Source organism: Candida metapsilosis, assembly GCF_017655625.1.
Source record: "Candida metapsilosis strain BP57 chromosome Unknown scaffold7, whole genome shotgun sequence".
Lineage (NCBI taxonomy): Eukaryota > Fungi > Ascomycota > Pichiomycetes > Serinales > Debaryomycetaceae > Lodderomyces > Lodderomyces metapsilosis.
Window position 1 is genome coordinate 1821050 of NW_027138165.1, and position 19153 is coordinate 1840202.

At 38.0% G+C, this 19153-nt stretch overlaps 7 protein-coding genes across 7 annotated transcripts; 2 read left to right on the forward strand and 5 right to left on the reverse strand. All coding sequences in view use genetic code 12, as the record gives it.

Annotated features, from left to right (window-relative positions):
- Window positions 1-333: 333 nt before the first annotated feature.
- I9W82_005363 (uncharacterized protein) lies at window positions 334-2325 on the reverse strand (the record flags this gene model as incomplete). The annotated part of the gene is made up of 1 exon (XM_067694532.1): window positions 334-2325. The coding sequence occupies one exon, from the start codon at window positions 2323-2325 to the stop codon at window positions 334-336; it is 1992 nt and encodes a 663-aa protein (XP_067546843.1).
- A 1773-nt stretch (window positions 2326-4098) lies between these two features.
- On the forward strand, window positions 4099-6708 carry I9W82_005364 (uncharacterized protein; the record flags this gene model as incomplete). The annotated part of the gene is made up of 1 exon (XM_067694533.1): window positions 4099-6708. The coding sequence occupies one exon, from the start codon at window positions 4099-4101 to the stop codon at window positions 6706-6708; it is 2610 nt and encodes an 869-aa protein (XP_067546844.1).
- Window positions 6709-8124: 1416 nt separating this feature from the next.
- I9W82_005365 (heme-dependent oxidative N-demethylase family protein) lies at window positions 8125-9006 on the forward strand (the record flags this gene model as incomplete). The annotated part of the gene is made up of 1 exon (XM_067694534.1): window positions 8125-9006. One exon carries the CDS (start codon window positions 8125-8127, stop codon window positions 9004-9006), a length of 882 nt encoding a protein of 293 aa, XP_067546845.1.
- Window positions 9007-9292: 286 nt separating this feature from the next.
- Window positions 9293-10627, reverse strand: I9W82_005366 (uncharacterized protein; the record flags this gene model as incomplete). Its single annotated transcript, XM_067694535.1, has 1 exon — window positions 9293-10627. One exon carries the CDS (start codon window positions 10625-10627, stop codon window positions 9293-9295), a length of 1335 nt encoding a protein of 444 aa, XP_067546846.1.
- A 1018-nt stretch (window positions 10628-11645) lies between these two features.
- On the reverse strand, window positions 11646-13709 carry I9W82_005367 (GYP8; the record flags this gene model as incomplete). Its single annotated transcript, XM_067694536.1, has 1 exon — window positions 11646-13709. The coding sequence occupies one exon, from the start codon at window positions 13707-13709 to the stop codon at window positions 11646-11648; it is 2064 nt and encodes a 687-aa protein (XP_067546847.1).
- A 439-nt stretch (window positions 13710-14148) lies between these two features.
- GRE3 (trifunctional aldehyde reductase/xylose reductase/glucose 1-dehydrogenase (NADP(+))) lies at window positions 14149-15102 on the reverse strand (the record flags this gene model as incomplete). Its single annotated transcript, XM_067694537.1, has 1 exon — window positions 14149-15102. One exon carries the CDS (start codon window positions 15100-15102, stop codon window positions 14149-14151), a length of 954 nt encoding a protein of 317 aa, XP_067546848.1.
- Window positions 15103-16195: 1093 nt separating this feature from the next.
- Window positions 16196-18280, reverse strand: MIG1 (transcription factor; the record flags this gene model as incomplete). The annotated part of the gene is made up of 1 exon (XM_067694538.1): window positions 16196-18280. The coding sequence occupies one exon, from the start codon at window positions 18278-18280 to the stop codon at window positions 16196-16198; it is 2085 nt and encodes a 694-aa protein (XP_067546849.1).
- Between the last annotated feature and the right edge of the window lie 873 nt (window positions 18281-19153).

A 19153-nucleotide genomic window follows, 5' to 3' on the forward strand; every position in this document is an offset into this window, starting at 1 on the left:
CTAAGAAAGGGGTATTAGTAGTTATCATTGCACGGGAAAAATCCTTTGACTTTGTCCCGAGGACGCAGTACTTATTAAAGGACCATCGTTTTGGATTCCCGTGGTAATGAATAGCCCCCTTCAATTGAACAACTAAAGACAATTGCTGTCTATGGGAAAACACCACACTACTTCACTCAATAGCATCATTACCATTTTTTCCAGCGTCGAATCATCATCATCATCATTAAATACACGTGATAATGCTGGGCACAAAGCTTCATCTTTCCACATAGGTCTAGGTCTAGGTCTTACTCTTGGTTATTTCTCATTCAAGTCAGTTGGATCAGGTGGTTACGTTCTTGTACGTTTGAACATTTTCTTAAAACCACGGTTAAATTTGTTTTCATCTTTGACAGCTTCTCGATCCTCAGTCCTGCCCCATATGGGCTCTTGATACGCTTTGAAGCGCTTGGACACCTCGTCTATATCAAGCTCTTGACCAGGTACGACAGCATCGTACTTATTTGGATCACAACTATGTAAAAGTTCTTGCATGTACCGAGCATAATATGCATCATCTTTAACAACTGTTGATACTGGGCGCTCATCTTCAGCTTTCACTGAATCTTCTGGATACGGGATAAAGTGCCAATAAAACTTTTTCATTATGTGAGTCATCATAGGTTCTTGAGTTTTGTAGTTCATAAATTCTGGGTATCGAGTCAATTTAAATCGTTTCTTGGGTACCACCGGCTCTTCAGGCATACGCCGTCTTTGTCTTGGCGGTCTACTAACTTCCGACGCTTCACGCTCTTCGGTCTCCTCTTGCATTACCTCTTCTGGTTGTATTCCATCAGATGGTTCAGCTGCTGCTGACTCAAGTTCATGAGCGGCTTCGACTTCTTCTAACTCAATCTCTTGAGGAGGTACTTGTTCTTCAGCTTCTGGTTGTTCATCTTCTTCAACTTCTTGCTGTTCAACTTCTGCAACTTCTTCAGGTTGTTCATCTTGTTCAGGTTGTTCGACTTGTTCAGCTTGTTCATCTTCTTCATCTTCTTCATCCTCTGCAACTTCTTCATCTTCTTCAGATTGTGATTCATCTTGTGATTTAACTCTATCGTATTCAGATTCCTCAAAAGTACTCTCAAACTCATACTCTTCGGGAGATATTGAAAAGTGTGGATCTTCACGAACAGACGCACCATAATTCATGAATTCATCAAATTGAATAATTGAGGAGTAACCCATTCCATACCCTTTAAGCATTTCCTCGTATTCTGAAAAGGAAATATATCTTCTTTCTTCTCCTTGTTCCTCATACACTTCATTCTCTTCGTACTGTTTATAATTTTGAGTCGCATATCTCTCATCTTGCTGAGGTCCAAAGAGCATCTCTGCTCTATTTTGACTAACTGGTGCTGGAACCACAGGTTTTTCTTCCTCAGGTTGCTCTTGACTGCACTCTTCATCTAGCTTCCTACCTGCAAAATCATGTTCTGAAGATCTTGTCTTGTGTTCCTCATTTTTGGTATGCTGCAAAGTTTTCTGTTTTTCCTCGGTCTTTGCACTTTTGTGTAACACTTTTTCAACCCCCTTATCATTCTTGGTGGAATTATCTTTCTCATTATTGACCATTGGAATAAAACACAGGACATCACTGTCCTCACATGAGCCTGATAAATCAGCTTCATATCCTTTATACTCTTCTCTTCTTTTGTAGAGCTTACCAGAACGATTGTTTCTCAAATGCAGAATTGGATGGAAACACAGGACTCTTCTTGTATCTTCTTGTTCTTCAACGGTGCTGTCCTCTTGAACTGTTGGCACAAAGAGGCTTTGTAATCTCTTTTCAACCCCGTCTAAATTACGGATCACTGGGGGGAATCTGTAATCCGGTGAGAAAGTGTACTTGTCGTTTGGTGATCCAACATTTGCCATATCTTTTGAGGAATGATGACGGCTAATTGATTCTCTTGCATCCTCGGCATAATTTTCGTTGTTGGATTTCTGATTGGGGTAGTAGTTGTTGATGTTGATGTTTCCAATGTTGATGATTCTGTTGACGAGTCTGACTGGTTGATTAAAATTTGTTGATGCAGTGTAAAAAGTTTCAGGTTGATCAGTAAACAAAAAATCCAATACTCCTTTGGTGTTTTTGGAGTTGTTGATGTTGATGGTGATGTTGTTTGTTGGTTTCACAGGGAATTGTAATGGGCATTCCAAAAAACATTGATCACCAGATTTGAAGTTTTCAATGATAGAACTGATTTGAACGTTTGGTTTTAAATCAAATAAGGCTTCAAATTGGGAGTTGTTGATAAAAACTTTGTTGGCTGACAGCATTTCGTAAGTTGTTAATGTAGAAATGCTAGGTTTGTAATGTAAGATGGTAAAGAAGAAAGTGGATTAAGGATTTGTTTTTTTGCAATAGTTTTGGGCCCTTTATATTCCTGCAAAAAAAAAAAGGTAAACAGAAAATTGGTCCCAATAAACAGACATAGTAGTTTGAGTACTTGACACTGATGAGTATTGTATCCATCCGACGAGCACCTATAATGTTGTGATGAGTGCATCCAAACGTCTTTTAATCCGACTTTGCTTATCATCATATAGTCAAGACTCTGTAACCATTAATCAATGGTTGTATATGTAAAATCAGCAACTATCCACATGGAAGCACAAGTGCTCTATCCCTGGTTCTCATTCATAATTACTTCTAATACTTTCAGGTACATAGCTGGTCGCTTGTGGTGAAACTTGGTACGTGTAGCAGTATCAGCAATGCTAGATGGTACGACAAATAAAGGCAATATCTCTTCAGCATAGACAAAGCAGATCAATCCATTCAGTTAATAATATCCAAAAATAGTATAATGACTCGAGAACTTCACGTTAAGCTCCCCCTTGAGGAGAACTTCTGCAACTCCAAACGAGTTGCCAGGACATCAATTTCGAGTACACCTTTGCATTGAATTTGCATGTGTTGGAGCGTGATTGCAGTTCTTGGAAGGTAGTTATGATCTGATTTAAGAAGGATGAGTAGTTAGTAGGATCATGGGTTGCATTAGCGTTCGTGTATGGCTTTCTGGTGATGGTGTAAGGGAGAGTAAATTTTTCTCACCTAGCAAATTCTTAGAATTTCAATGATAAGTGAAGGAGTTAATAATCTGGACCCGTTCCGGATGAGGAGGCAGGTTGGTAGTGCAAAATCAAACAATGAAGCTCTTGTATTGACGCACACAAAGTGAAAGGACATTTGGACTTGTATTGGAGAAGACGGCAAATACTTGTTAGCCTATCTATACGCTTACTACCATTCAGTGAATTTATCACGTGCACACACTTTTAGAAATTTTGGATACACAACCAAATTATGCATAAACCTTTCAAAAGATAAAACTTGCTATGAATGCTGTTTCTATAGATTATGTTTACTTACGTGGCTGTTATACTTTACATACATCTTGAAACTTCTAATTTTGTTGTGTGATAAGTATGTTCAGTGAAAGAACATAGAATCAAAAAGAAATTCATTCAGACAATTAACAATCCATTGAATGCAATTCCATAGGTACACCAACTTAGCTACCTTACACTTGATAATAGTAACATCACGTTAAAATGCACTCCTCTATATCACAAAACCTTCTTAGTTGAGATAGCAGAATTCCTTTTTTTTTTCTTTTGTTGTTGGCTTATATCTTGGTTGCAAACCAACAAGATCAAAACTAGATCTGGTCAATCAATCAAAAAGAACATATAAGGAGACTTTATAATGGTGAAATATCCAATATTGACTCCAAATCTCAACTTTGAGATCCTTTTGAGTGAAACAGGAATAATATTTTCTGAGAAATTGTGTAGTGTTATAAAACTAGTTCATAGATATGTATTCTTGAATCTTTATCATCACCATTTTGCATCTACAGAGTCTCACATCTAATCTAAGTATCTAATCTTGGTTTAGAGCTACTCTAAATTGTATACAAGCTTGTAATTCGTAGTTTTACAGAAAGTGCTTACTTTATTCTCACCACTATATAAAGCCACCAAAATAAACTTTGCAACACTTTTACTTTACCTCCTTTTTCTTTCTTTCTTTCACCCTTCAGTAGAATGCCATCAACTTACGCCGCTAATAAGTCCAAAAGCCTGCGTAGGTTCACCACCGGTTTGAAAGTCAATCCATCGAAAATGATTGATAACGAAGCACAAGCTTCAAACAACCGCATGCATTTGAAATCCCCCATTGTTTTACCCGCTTATATTCCCCAAATTCAACCATCAAATAAGCAATTGAATGACACCAGTTCAGTTGTTTCATTTACCACCGCCCCTTATTACCCATCGGAAACTGCTATTAATCACACCAAGAAAGCAGCTATTGAATCCATTTGTGGTAATAATTTAGATTTAGCAACCAGAAAACACAAACAAAAAAACACCATTTCACGTTTGTTTGTGTCAGAGAGTAAGAAGAAGTATGAAAGACAGGTTAGATCTTTGAGACCTGATACGGATGATTTTGCAAAGTGGATGAAAGTTGCTACTACAAATACAACAACAGGATTTGGCAACACTTTTGGTGAGGAGGAAAAAGTGTTTGTGTCATCACGTGCTAGTTTAAAGAATAAAATTGTTGGTGAGAAAAGCAAAAACTCACCTTTGAGATCTAACGCCAATGATAACTGCGATAGAGTCTCAAAACAGTTGAAGAGAGAGTTAAGCGCCAAATGGTGCAACTTCATCTCAAAAACATCTTTCAGGTACATTGCAAACAACACAAGTTTGCAAAATAAATTAGAAGAGCAGTATCAAAACGAATTGACCAAGAAGTGGAACAACGAAATTGTTCAAAATACTGCATTCTGCTCCAAAGCACCCACTGAAAATGAAGATGCGGAGAAGGTGGACCTTCAACCTAAGAAAGACGTATCCAGAACAAATGGAACGTCTGTTAAACCAACTACCAATCATACGCCCAATCGTACCACAACTAGTTTTGATGAAAACTTGATTACTGAAACCATATCAGTGTCAGAAAAAACATGCTATGAGAGAAAACCAGCGGTCTTGAAGAAGTTAGAAGCTGGGTCCAACAATAATGTTGTTGGTGCTAAACCCTTTAAACAAGTTACAAGGGTTATCAGGTTCAAGGGAGACACAATTAAATTCCCAAGAGCTTACAGGAGACAACCAGCTGTCTCGACGTGTTTAGAAGCTGGATCCAACGGTTATTTTCTTGGAGCTAAACCTTTGAAACAACCTACCAAGGTAATCAGACTTAAGGGGGATACAACTAAATTCCCAAGAGTTTACAGAAAACAACCAGCTGTCTTGACGTGTTTAGAAGCTGGATCCAACAGTTTTTTTGTTGGTGCCAAAGCTTTTGATGTTGCACAAGTGGCCTCCAAGGTTATTAGATTTAAGGGAGACACAATTAAAATCCCGAGGGCTTACAGGAGACAACCAGCTGTCTTTACGTGTTTAGAAGCTGGATCCAACGGTTATTTTGTTGGAGCTAAACCTTTGAAACAACCTACCAAGGTAATCAGATTTAAGGGAGATACAATTAAAATCCCAGGAGTCTGCAAAAAACAACCAGCGGTCTTGTCATTTTTAGAAGCTGGATACAATTGTTCTGTTATCAGTCCTGATACTTCAGTGATTGAAGAACAAGTGGCCACCCCCGTTATTAAAGTCAAAGGCAATAGAATTGCATTTGAACGAGCTCGCAGTAGGGTTGAGAGCTTGTTCAAGGGGGAAGTGCCTACTCATAGTGAACAAGAGTTGAATGTTATTGACGATGTCTTGGAAATTAACAGCCCCAAAATTGCTGAAAAAATTGAAGCAAGTGCGCTGTTGTCCACTGACCAATCCGAGGAGCCTGCATTAGAGCTCCACAATGATGCTGGAACACCTGAAATTCCGGAAATAAACAAAGTCCTTTTGTTACTACTTGATATCGAATACAAGGAGTTTTTGTCAGAACATGCCGATATTCTCCATTGCCTAGCAAAATTGGAGAATGATATATTAGAGGCAGCTATTGCAGCTGGGATTTGTGATGATGTTGCCACCAAAGTTACTAATGGTGCTGCCCAGCTTGAGTTGACGTCCAATGAAAAGAGAATCAACGACTTAAACTTAATGATCAAGCTATCTCATGATGTTGCAAAGATGAAGGAGGAATTGTTGTCTGCTCACACTGAATTTATGAGTGAGCATTACCACAGGAGAGTCACCTTAATATATGGTGATGAAGTTACAGATGAAGCAGATACAAGGATTGAAGTTGGTCCAACTGCTGGAGAAGTGGTCCCAAATAACGACAACATGAAAGATCTGATTGATCCCTCCCGTTTACCTTCGAATGAATACAAAAGTGCTGTGGATGAAGAAGAATCCCAGCCTGCTGTTGGTAAACAAACTGAATACAATATCGAGTTGAAGCTGTTTTTGAATGAGCTTATTGAATTGTCGGTCATTTATTACGACGATTTACCCGAGTCTTTGAAACCACTTGTTGACTATGACACAGAAGAAGAAGAAGAAGAAGAAGTGTCGAGTGGTGATGTTGAAAGCAAATCCAAAGATCTGGTTGAGTTTTCTCCGCTTCGTTTACCCTCAAATGGACGCAAACGTTTTGTCCAGGGTGAAGTCGCTCAACCGTCCGTGGGAGGACCTGAAGGTCACCATGGAGATGATTTGCTACAACAAGTATAAAACACTCGGCCAGCACATCGCTATTTATATACTCCCCACTTTATGCGTTTGAAAAGGTAAAGATGGGGATGCAGCAAAAGAGGGTGCTGCCACGAAGAGGACGTAAGCCGCTTGGGATCCGACTGAGACGATGACAAACGGGTGAGTGAACAAAGATTCCCGAATGGAATAAAGACAAAATTCTAGTGTCCCTGTTAAAGACCTGGCATGAACGAGGGAGAAGATGTTGGGAGGGGATAGGTAATAAAGGGAATTGAGATATCGAAGTGGCCCTGTCTGAGGCTATCATGACTAGGGTGTTGCACTAGTTGCAGCGCCGGTGACTGTTCTCGGTGGAGGGGGGCATTTAGATAGGGATTAGTACCTTTTGACCCTTGAAACTTACCAGCTGATGCTCGTATGAAGCCTAACCTATGAATCAGGAACGAAGAGGAAGTAGTTTTTTTTATTTAAAAAACCACGATCTTCCAGACACAGCTATCGAGTCTGGTAATTTAAAGGGCATCGATGTCCACACTTGTCGGACTCGACTGTTGGTCCCCAGGTTGGTTTATTTGAATCTGACGGCGCATTTAATTCTGCCATTGCTATCAAGAAAATTTTTTTAACTTAGTGCTGGCTTGCTCATAAAGAAAAGCTACGATATTGTTGTTGCAACAAGGACTTGAAGTGGTTGGTGTCTACTTTCAAGCATCAGCTATTATTGGAAAGACATTTAGTGGTTTGGTGTCCACTGTTGTCTACTTCCAAGCGCCATCTATTATTGGAAAGACAGTTGGTGGTTTGGTGTCCACTGGTGTCTACTTCCATGCATCAGTTATTATTGAAGAGATAGTTAGTGGTTTGGTGTCCACTGGTGTCTACTTTCAATTCTTGCTAATTTATATTTTTGTATTTAATTTATAACTGATGCTTTTGTAGTTCCGTCTTTTCAGAGGATCTCTTTTTCTTTGTAACTCTCTCTTGGAGTTGTTAGTGAGTGTGTTTGACAAGACAATGGCATTGTGTTGAGAATTCATGGTTGAGTTCGGAAAGCGCAATTCGATGAAAAGGAAATCCCATCACTTGTCATCTTGTGCTCGCACTCAATGCCATCAATGAATTTCAATCCATCTTGAGTTGTATTCCGTCAAAGGCATTCAATATATCTTTCTTCAAGGCCCAAAGCGGTCAACGTGATAAGGAAATGCAATAAATTGTGAGTATGATATGAAGTGAACAAAACCATCCACTGTACTACTCCATTCAACAAAGGTAAGCAAGTCAGCCATGCCAAGATAAACTCAATACATTCCAATGACAGATGAAATCAATCCATTTGATCCTCATACGCCCCGCACATGAGAGACACTAAAGCTGAGTTGATAGATCGCATCATTACAACCACAAGAATGGTTACTCCTTGAACCTACGTACATGAATCGATTGGAAAACAAATGGAAAATCATCAATAATTGTCATCCTGATTATCCTGAGGATAAAGATACGAGATCATCAACTGTGTTTATGACTGATGAAGCTTATGATGCCGTGGTTGAGTTTTATGAAATGGTGATGAACTACATGTGTGACAAGTATCCCATGTATTTCCAACGTCTTGGTGACCTGAAAGTGAGGAATACAATTACTGGCAAATCATATCCTTTGGAAGGTAAAGGAATCAATGGCGTTGTATTACAAGAGTACCTTGCTGAAAACATTGAAGAGGATTTCATAATCCTACAATTGGATCCCAATGAATCTCAACTCAATCCAGAGGACCCTACCCTGAATGAGTACTTTTTCAAAGCTGGCATATTTGCCTTTGCTGCTGGATTCAACCCTTTGGATAGATTCAATAAACCATTGACTTTTATTCACGAACGTATACCAGGCTACACCACAAAATTACGTCCATCAATGAATAAATTTTTCAATCGTATACAACCCCATCAATTTGTAACGAGATCAAATTGGTCATTGCAAACCCATGGCAAGTTTTACGTTGATGATTCCAACAAGGGGCACAATTTACCTGTTGATTATATTCAACAACCTTTGGATTATAACCTGTTAGATTTTGACAAGCAGGTGCATTATCGAAGTGAACGTCAAGTGTTGACGAGATTGCCTAAATCCAAAGCGATTGTATTCACAATTCGAACTTATTTATTACCATTGTCTAAAGTCAAATCAGATGGGGTTGAAGTGAGACAAAGATTGATTGGTGCTATACGGGGTTTGCCTGAAGATATCTCACGGTACAAGAGAGCTGAAGAATGGGGGCCACCTATAATAAAGTACTTGGAAGAAGATTGATTTTGCTGGCTGTAATGTACTTGATTATTCCACTTTTCCTTCTACCATTGTAGTTTTACATCACCAATGTAATAGAGGTTCAGAATTACAACAGAGTATGAGATGTATATATAAAACCGACTTGTGGTTACAGATAAAATTAAACAAAATACGACATATATAGCTACCACTTTCCTTCCAGCTGCGAAATTCATCATTGGCTCCGAATACCAGTTGGCCAGACTAGCATCATCACACAACTCCGAATACACAGAGGCTTTCAGTGGTGTCAACCCTTTTTCCTCCTTCATTCAACGGAACCAGGTCTCTCAAAGTGTCTTCCAAATCTTGGCTCTCCATTAGCCATCAACCAAAAATCAAACACATCATTTGGATTAGTAGGTGGTGGGGCTATTCTTGGAGGTTCCCTGGATGGTTTTAAGATAGACTTCAACTCTGAAGTTCTCTTGGACTTTGACTTAGGGCTTCTTTTCAACTTCAACTTTGTCAAAAGCCTCTTCAACTTAGTGAAACGAGGCTTTGGTCTCCTTTGCAAGTCACCCTCATAAAAACATTCATCAGAAGTTCCCATTATTAATCCACGCCTATCCTCATTAACTCCATCTTTAACTTTTCTCTCTTGAGTGAAGTTGTTGAAGGTCACTCGGCGTCTCAACAATGCTTCTTCGGACATGGGTGAAGGGTCAGTACTTGAATACAAGACCTCTTGAAGTGGTAAGGAAAAGAAGCCTCCTGGATGATGAATGATGGGTATGTGATCAGGAACATAGCTGCCAGGGACCATTCTAGTATCCACCTTACCAACAAAACAACGTCTTGTTGCATCAACAAAGTAACCGTAGTTGTCGTTCTCCGGACATGGGAAACGATAAAAGACTCCACTCCTTTGTGTTTCGTCGGTGGAATTTGACTCAGTAGGGGCGTCCTCACTCAACTCTGTAGCTGTAACCTCTTCTTCTGGTAATTGTTGTACAATAGTATGTTCTTCGTCCAACGTGACAGAAGGTTCAACTTCTTCCTCTTCAGTCAAAGCAGCATCCCCTTCAGCTTCTTGTAAGAAATTCACTAAATCAAATAATGACTCAAAACGGTTGTCATCAAGGGCTCGTTTAGGTCTAATTTCTGGGACACCGCAAATGTCCTCTATTAAACCAGCTCGGCATAATACTGCATTGTCAAAAGTATTCGCATGATGATCAAAGTTGTTTGAGTATATTTTTGTCATGGTAGTAGTATCATTAATGTTGCTTGTCATGTTGGTACTATTTGTCTTGTTGGATAAAACAGAGTCTTCAACACTCTGTTCAACGTTGGAAACTCCTTGGTTGGTTGGTACATTGTTGTTGCTAGTAGAAACTTTCTTGGTATGGGTAGTCAGTTCCAAAGTTAACTCATCCTCTTCGTCTTCTGATGTGACTGATGAGTCGGTGGTAATGATTGGGAACTCTTCAGTGGATGATTCAGTTGGTTCAATATTAGGCTCATCCAAGTTGACTGGTGATGTCAACATAAAATCACCGTTTGGGTTGTAGTTGGGGATGATTTGTGTTAAATCAATATTTTGCAACTTAAAGATTTGGTTAAATTGCTCAGGTGTAATGTAGTTAATACTGGAAGTCATGTTTGAATGTAAAACTTGGTATTAATGGAATGTATTTGGAAAGATAAGTGGTGGAAATGGATACAATTATTTCTTTCAAATTGAAGGGTATTTATATGATTTTTGAGAATAACAAAATTGTTGCAAACTTGAATTAATCACGTGCCAATGGTCGTGTCACTCTGAACAATATACCCATACCCAAAGATGCTAATCTCCAAAGCTATCACGTAGAACCATCATAGATGAAGAGTTTCGACTCACTCCTCGGACTTCACAATGTACTAGTGCTCCTCTTACCCGACGATAGCAGTCATCACACGTCTTTTTCTTCTTTCTTGTTGGCAACTCCTTGACCCTTGCGCCCTGTTACTTTAGCGAGTCCAGACCTTGGTTCCATTTCCTAGTTTATTTGATATCCGTTGTCAAGAGGCGGTTGTCAAGTTAGATGATTTGAATGACCACATTTTACTTATCTCTCATTTCAAAGTGTAAAGTTAGTCTTATTGTTGCCTAAACTGAAATGAATTATAGATTTGAAATTGGTATGCTTTATATACGAGTGGAATTTGAATTTGCATGACCACATTTTCCACTTACTCCTCTTTTTCAAGGAAACTATAACAGATCATAGTTTTGTTTATCACTACAAGCAACCCTCCCTTGAGGAAAGTATAATTCTCGTAAATATCAATCAAAAACACAAAAACAATTCATTTCCGAATTTGGTCTTATCAGCCTCACGAACATTGGAAAAGATCAAGTTGAACTGTGTTTGCTATAACACACTTGATTGACTAAATATACAGTGGTATGTTCAACTTAAGCAGCTCTACTAAACTGCACGTCTTCAAAAGAGTCGTCATAGATATCATCTAGCAACAATAGTTCGGTGGGGTGTCACACTTATATGTTCGAGAGGGAAAATGGATTTGCGCAAGAGTGCGTAGAGGTTAAGTACCATAGATATTGTACGCGAACTAGGCGTTGAGGAAATACAATGACAATTGTAAATAAATAAAAAGAAGTATCCAGCCTGTTATTCAAACCTATATATTGTATTTTGTAACGTTCCAGTTCCAACTTGAAGTATATTCTTCGGGGACATGGTCGTACTCGTAGTTCCAGAGAGCATCTTGCCAATAAATGTTCCTGTATATGAAATACTCTCACGCAAATTATTAATCACTTCCCCATTCAAGATTTGTCTATAGTCGTAGTTCTTGATGATTAAGTAATGAAGGAAAACTCCAATGACTCCAACAGTGATTGATATCTTATACAAATTGCTCCACTTGAACCAAGTCCATGATTTGATTACAGTTTTCTTTTCATTGTCATTGTCATTGTCATTTGCATCATCGGGTGATGAAAATATCGATTTGAATAATCTTGAAGATGTGAATTTGTGTATAGATTGTGATGTGTTTAGGGTTAATGATGAGCTAAGTGAGTCTAAATTGGAGCTTTCGATGTCTGAATCATCTTCGTATGAAGACAGAAGTGAGTTATGTAGTAGTTCATCCTCTTCTTGTTGCTTAAGTAGGTCCTGCTGCTCTTGTAATTCATCAAGAACTTGTTTGTGGATTTCATCATCTTGAGTAAGAATAAGTTCAGCCAATTTACTTTCATCTGTGAAAAGGCAACTATATGTCTCATCAATCTCATTGTGGGTAAGGTTGGGCGAGGACGTTGTTAGCAAAACTGAGTGCTTGTTATATTCGTCAAACCACTTGGTCCAAGCTTGAGAATTTTGAATAGGACATTCTTCATAAATCTGTTTCGCTTTTTCGATTATTCTTTCTAGATCACTATCGGCAAGTTCGTCAAATAATCGTGTTGGTGAAAGATAGGTGTGGACTAAATCAGCATCAATACTCGTAAACTCCCTCTGTTCAGAATCCAACTTTAAAGCAGCCCAAATCTTTGGTTTCAAAATTAGGATCGATGAGGCATATATGTACAGACTCATGAGTACCGTGCCATGACTCAACACTGTATCCCAGATGTGTAGTATTTGCGACAAGTTAGTCAAATCGTGAGAATACAAAGTCAAAATCGATGATAATGGTTGTAGAAACTTGTAGTCAAAGTGTCCATTAAAAGTTTGATAAGAAGTTGACGTTTGCTTAATCAATTGAAACATTTGCTCATCAACAGACTCTATGATTGCTGGAACCAATCGTAGATGGTTAACAGACAAGTTGATATCTGTCAACATGAAATCTCTCAAATGGAACAATGTTAATTTCTCTAGTATGTTGAATGCCATCTCTTGATCAATATCTTTTTCAATTGACTCATTATGGTTTGCTTTATAGCATACAAGCAATACAATACTTGCAATATCATGATACCCTTGATAATAATTCAAACAAGGGTACTTCCTTAAAACTTTGATTATCAAATTAAACAATATTTTCTTCAACGAGTTGATATCTGATGTGCTAAGTATGGTTGCAAAAGAAGATCCCTTTTCCAATTGCTCATTAACTTCACTCGATGACGTCACCGAAGAAGAGGAAGACATTGCTGGGATGGATGTGTTGTGGACGACAGATTGTATATGACTGAGTATAGTGAAGGATCTTTGTATGTCCAATTTCACTTGCTCTTCGTCTTTGTGGGGTGGTAAATCAATACTGTTCAAGTCTTCCAACAACGATTCTGGTGAAAATGTGGCAGCTGTAGGACAAGCAGGACTTGATAAGAGAGACGTGGAAGGAGCTGCATCCAGTGTAGTTACCCTCAAATATCGACACCACGTATCAACTCTATCTTCTTTGTTCTCTGGTTGTTGTTTCTTCTCTCCAGACTCAATTGTTGAATTAACTTCCTTCATCAGCGCATCATCAATCCCCGAGGTTTCCATGATAATCTCTTCTTGTTCCTTATCTATCACCTTCTGTATTGCTTCTACCTTCATCTTTCTAATCTCTTGTATAAATGAATCTTCCAAGGGTCCTTGCAAACGTCTCAACGAAGCTTCTCCATCATCCATATGCACCCAATTGTCATTTTGTGAACTTGAAGTAGATGATGTTCTTGATGATGCAATGGGCGTAGTGGAATATGATTCGATTGATACTTCTGAGTTACTCATTGTCTATTGTTGGGTTGCTTTAAAGTGATTAGCAAGTCATCTGACGAAGTCCAAACTGTGGCGAGATAGTGGAATTGGAGTATATTGTTGGAAACTGTGGTATTTGGGTGATCGACTTGTTTGTTGGAAGCAAATCCAAATAGTAAAAGAGGTTAAGGGTTTGTATTAAAAGTTCACGTAAGAATGGTTCTTCTTCATCCATTATTTTCCGTATCCCTTCGATCATAGATTTTTTATTGTGCATATACAAAACTATTGAACATACGCTACCAATTTCAATAGTTGCAAATACCTCAAATCAAATCTTTATAGAAGTCTGAATATACAAAGCTAGAACAGAAATGAAAGATATCCACAATTAGATTCTCTTTAAAAAAGCAGGAAATGTGAAAAAGTGTATACCAAAAAAAGTCTATTCCAACTAAACACACCATTCTTTCTAAACAAAAATTGGAATATGATCCCAATCCCAAGGATCATTAAATCTCAAACCTTTATCCAACTTACTAATCTCTTGTAAATCCTCCTTACTCAAGTCGAAATCATTCACATTCAAATTCAAATTCAACCGATCAGGATTATTTGATTTTGGAATGACGGCAATACCACGCTGAGTAGCCCATCTCAACAACACTTGAGCTGGTGACTTGTTATGCTTTGAAGCAATCGATTTAATCGTCTCATGTTCAAACAACGTTGGTGTATCCAAAGCTTTTTGACTTTGCAATTCCAAAAATGATTGAGGACCAAATGAAGAATACCCAGTGATTGCAATACCTTGAGATTGAACATATTCAATCAATCTAGGTTGTTGTAAATATGGATGATGTTCAATTTGTAAAACTGCAGGAGGAATCTTGGCACCACGTAACAAGTCATAGATTAATCCACCATTGAAGTTTGAAATACCAATTGATCTGATCTTACCTTTAGCAACTAAAGATTCCAACGCTTTCCAAGTTTCCAAAAGTGGGATATTTTCATAATGGAACTTATCACCATCTCCACAATAGAACCCTGGTGGATATTTTTCCTCAATGGGGACAAATTTGAATGCAATTGGGAAATGAATCAAGAATAAATCAAGATAATCCAATTTCAAATCAGATAAAGTCTTGTCTAAAGCAACTTCAACGTTTTTCGGATCATGATAATTATTCCATAATTTAGAAACGACAAATAATTCATCACGAGCAACGAGTCCTTCATCAATGGCACGATTGATACCTTGACCAACTTCTTTTTCATTGCCGTAATCTTGAGCACCATCAAATAATCTGTATCCGACTTTGATGGCATTGTAGATTTGATCGGCTGCGGTTTCGTTGGTGACTTTCCAGCATCCAAAGCCAACGAGTGGCATTTCATGTCCTGAATTTAATTTAATACTCATAGTGGTAATGGGAATAGTAGTGGTGGTTGTGTATGTTTTAGTTTGAAAAATCGAGGAGATTGGTTTTATTGAGTGATTGATGTATTTTGAAAAAGTTGGAATTGATCTAGTATTTATATTGTTGAGATGACAGCAATGTAATTTGATCATGCAATTGAAACGAAAAACAGGTCTGTCCTTTTTTTCAGATGCAATTGGTTGGTTAGTGCTGAATGTATATAATCTTACCGAAACAGATGATTTTTGTTGAACGACCTAAAGCAGGGGTTTATTATTACACAAAAGTATACAATGCTTGCTATATGCAAAATGTAACACCATCGTATAAAACATACACCTATAACCAAATACACACACACAACAGGAACAAGAAAGAGAATGGAGAAGTGGATTAGGTGTATATTGAGCCTTCATACCAAGAGACATCGAGAGTGACTGACCAATAGAAGCTCCTATTTGAACAAGACCAAAAAAGTGAAAAATCACTTTAAAGTGGGGCTAAACTTTGTGCCATCTTCGGAGTAATTATACACACCCAACAAGCAAACAACAAACAATAAGTCAGCAACTCCCCTGTACCCCCACTTCATTATGAACTAGATACACACAAAGTAGACCCAAACCACTTCTCGAGTAGAGAGAAAGATGGCTTTGAAAATTAGGTTTAAACTTAATCCGTTGTTTACAGTAAAGATTAGTTAGCTAAACTATAATTTTCCCGAGACTTCAGCGTTTCTCAGCCACTCGACGGACGCCCAACAGACAACAGACCCCAGATTATTTAAAGCTTGGCGTAGTTTGCAGAACGGGGAGAACAGTTAACCGCCCACAAAACACAACTCCATATCTCTCCAATTTATCCTCTTCCCCCCCACCCTTAAGCTGTATAAAAACCTTAAATAGTTTCGCCTATTCATGCCTTTTGAGTAAAGTGTGGAAGAGAACCTTAACATGTTACGGCCCATATCAGTCCATTTCGTTCACTCGAAGTCTTATGTTGCAGTGTAAAAATGTCTATTAGATAACCTTTTTCTTCTATATTGAAGGAAACACTATAAACAAATAAATACAATAACCCCTCCCTCTATGTGGATTAACTCAACATACTACTGACACTCATTGTAGGAGCCCCATTGACACCATTGCTGGCTTTTGTACCAGCTGTATCAGCAACTTTTTCCTCCATAGCTACAGTCTCTTGACTACTGTTGCTTTCACTGGAACTCTTATTTACACCACTAACCTTTGGCATATTCTTCAACGACGTGAAACTCAATACTGATCGAATTGGTGGCAATTGTGTACCAGTAGTAGCTATACTATCATCCAGTTTCAGAAGTACGCCGGGTTGTTGTTGTTCCTTAGTTTCAAAAGCACCAATTTCTTGACTCTTATTCGAATCTTGTAATGAAAATTTACTAGGTTGTGGAGTCAAATTATCATCCACTTCTTCTCCTCCTTCTTCCTCCGCATGTAGTTGAGGTGATTGACTAGGTGTTTGTAATGGAGTCTCATTAGGCGATATAATAAAACTTGAATTAAACTTGCGTGCTCCATTAGATAAATGGACCGATGATGGATGTTGATGATTAACAGGTGTAGTTGATAAAAGTACCGGTGAATTGGGTCTTGATTTTTTCGAAATATGATTCAATCCATTACCAAAACTTCCATTGATTTGATTATTGTAAAATTCCAAATTCAATGATGTTGATGAAGGTTGTTTTGGTATATTCAAGTTAGATCTGCTTTGTGATTTGGTTAAAGTTGCACTAGTTGGGAATTTCAATGGTGTCATTCTTGTCAAATTGGAAATATTTGATAAGTTGGTTGATGAGTTGGATGATCTGATTTTACTGCTTAGCGAAGAAAGTGAAGTTGATGAAGATGATGTGTTTCCATTGAATGATTTATCACCATTGGTAGTTTTTTGTTGGAAATACTCATGTAAGTTGCTAAATGAAGGAATGCCAGCAGAATTTGTTGACGAGCCATTTGTAGTAGATTGGCTTTGTGGTTGCATAGGTGGAGGCATAGCAGCAGATGATGAATAAGAAACATCACTTTCGGGTGAAGTACCCAATGATTGTACTGAAGATTCAGGATTACTGAAAACACGTTGATTTTCCGATAGCACACTAGATGAGGATTGTGATTTTTGAATATTTTGATTGCTACCATGCACTTGCTGTTGTTGCGGAAGTTGCATTTGGTAATGACGTTGGGGGAATGGTGGTGATATATTTACTGGATCACCACTATGACTCATATTGTATGATCTAATGGCATCGGAGGAGATTGTCCTTGAACTTAAACCAGGTCGTTGGTGATGATTATGATGGAGATGAAGATGTTGTGGGTGTGCTTGTGCTTGTGCATTGCTATTTTGTGTATTGCTTTGCTGTGGTGCTTGTTGCTGAGTAAATAATCCATTATGTTGTAAATTTGTTGGTGAAGAAGGGATTGAAAACACAGCTGAGCCTTGTTGCTGATAATGAGAAGGAACAGAAGTTTCACGAACTGATGAAACATTTGAAGAAGTTGATTGAGCTGGAGAAACAGAAGACTCAGGAGTAAACTGAATCTGTTGAGCCTGTAGTTGTGGTTGTGAAGTCGGTGGCTGTTGTTGCTGTTGTTGTTGTTGAGGGGGCATTAGTGGCTGCATATATCCATTGGCATGTGGTACAATATATACTGGATATGGTTGATGATAAATAGTGTTACCATTGCTATCAACTGAAACAGGTACAGGAGGATGAGCTCCTGGGGGATATACACCTGGACCTGCAACAAGTGCGTGACTGTGTTGCTGTTGTTGTTGTTGCTGCTGTTGCTGTTGTTGCAGGTTAGGATGTATACTGATTGGAATAGGTTGCATCATATGAACAGCAGAATAGCCACCATGACCATTGGTATCATCATTCTTACTCCTTCTTTTCCTTGATGTAGGATTGGTATGAATTCTCAAATGTCTAGTTAGTTCGTCTGATCGACTAAAACGTTTAGTACATCCAGGAAAAGTACAAGGATGTGGTTTTTCTCCAGTATGGGTTCTGATATGTCTAGTTTGATGTTCTAATCGATGGAAAGCCTTGTCACAAAATGTACATTTGTATGGTCTATCTTCTTTATTCTTTTTCTCCTTTGTTGGAGGTGGAGATTGTACTACTTGAGACATATTTTAAGGTAAGGTTGATGAGTCTTGGAGGAGTTGAATATGTGTGTGTTTGTAGTAGTTCTGTTGGCTAGGTTTCAGGAAGAAGCTAAATAAACTGTGTGTCTGTCGGTTCTGATACTGCCGAAAAAAAATTGAAATATTTGACTGACTGACTGACTGACTGTTGCCCTGTTTGGTTGATAAAAAAACAAAAAAATATTTATATAAGTGGTTGATTCTCTCTCTTCTTTTTTTCTAAATGATATATAGTTTTTGATGATGATGAAAAGATAAGATGTGTATTGTAGGTTCTTTTGATATGAGTATTTCTTTTTAAGTCTTCTTCTTCTATTCTTTTTTTGCTTTTTAAGTATATATATATTTTATTCTAAGAAACCTTTCTTCTTGTGGTTTTATTACTTATTATATACATACACAAAATGTAATATATATTCTTTTGTTACTCTAATTGTTTGTTTGTATCCGGAGTAGTAGTATCTTTCTTTCTTTTGTAAAAGCAACATACTATATACAGGAAGTATAACATTACTTCATAACTCATATACCACCTACAACCACTACACTCTAATCTCATCATATCATAAACTAAATAATCTTCTACTGTTGTTGTTCTCTCTCCTCTCCAGTTTTTTTCAATTATTCAATTTTTTTTTTTCCGTTTCTATTGCCTTTAGTGTGGGGGGACAGTTACGTGGGGGACAAGAAGAGAGTAATAGCAATGCCTCACAATCTGTAGGTAATCTCCTTATTAGACACCCTTTCTCTTTCTCATCCACTATTTCTGTCTCCTTTCATTTCTTTTTCTTATCCACCTGTTCATATTAAGTATATCTCTCTTTTCTTACACTTATTCGAGAAAACAAATAAAATAAA